Source organism: Mastomys coucha, chromosome X (assembly GCF_008632895.1).
Source record: "Mastomys coucha isolate ucsf_1 chromosome X, UCSF_Mcou_1, whole genome shotgun sequence".
NCBI classification, from domain to species: domain Eukaryota; kingdom Metazoa; phylum Chordata; class Mammalia; order Rodentia; family Muridae; genus Mastomys; species Mastomys coucha.
This window is the reverse complement of record NC_045030.1, coordinates 135258596-135259530: the sequence shown is the minus strand read 5'-3', so window position 1 is coordinate 135259530 and position 935 is coordinate 135258596. Positions and strand designations below refer to the sequence as shown.

The 935-nt window shown below is 33.7% G+C and overlaps 1 protein-coding gene across 1 annotated transcript in view; it reads left to right on the top strand.

Annotated features, from left to right (window-relative positions):
* Positions 1–935, top strand: part of Acsl4 (acyl-CoA synthetase long chain family member 4) — a 67916-nt gene that overhangs the window by 40078 nt on the left and 26903 nt on the right. Inside the window, exon 6 of the mRNA XM_031378208.1 lies at positions 559–697. Coding sequence (XP_031234068.1) covers positions 559–697 — 139 coding nt within the window. The remainder of the gene's footprint in view (positions 1–558; positions 698–935) is intronic.

The window sequence follows — 935 nt, the reverse complement described above, 5'->3', positions numbered from 1 at the left end:
TAAGATATTTTTCTTTTGTACAGCTTATCCCTTTAGTTAGTTTGTTTACTGGGGTGGGACACACACACCCACATGCCACCATGTAAATACAGAAGTCAGAATAATTTGAGGAAGTAGATTCTTCCCTTCCTTGTAGGATCTAGCTAAGGTCACCAGGCTTAGCAGAGTGCACCTTTACCCTTGGAGTCACTTTGCTTTGATTTGAATGATAAGAAACGGAAAGAGAAAATACACTAGTAAGAAAAATATACTTGTATTCCTTCCCTGTTCCATTTAAGGTATTTGCTATCTAGTTTTACATATTTTTATACTGCCTGTCTCTTAGCATCTTATCGTGGTTGCTATTATTTTTAATTGTTTTGGTTTTAGTAGTTTTAATCCTAAATATATGAATGGTTTATTTAATATTTATATTTACAAGACTAGAGCACCCTGAATTTGTCTATAATTACCATTGACAATGAAATTTACTTAGTAAACATTTTCCAGTCCTTTCAGTTAATACTAATTTTTGCAGTGTGACAAACTGAATAGCTGGCTTTTATTTCTGTTCAACAGGCGGCATTATTAGATATCAATTGTGTTAAACATATCATTTATGTGGATAATAAGACTATCAATAGAGCAGAGTACCCTGAGGGGCTTCAGATTCACAGCATGCAATCAGTAGAGGAGCTGGGAGCCAAGCCAGAAAATTGTAAGTAAAGCAGTTGAAATTAATTTCCTGGTCGATTCGTATTTGTTATTGTAGCAGATTAATAAAAAGTGACATGAGTAAAAATGCTGGAGCTGTTTGATTTAAAAGTAATCAAGACTGCATATGACAGAATTTTTTTTTTCTTTTTTTTCCTAAAGAAGGCAATTCTGCTTCACTTTCTTGAAGACAGCAAGCCGACTTTAGGTTAGAGATGAGGCAGATTTTTTTTTTCTTTGTA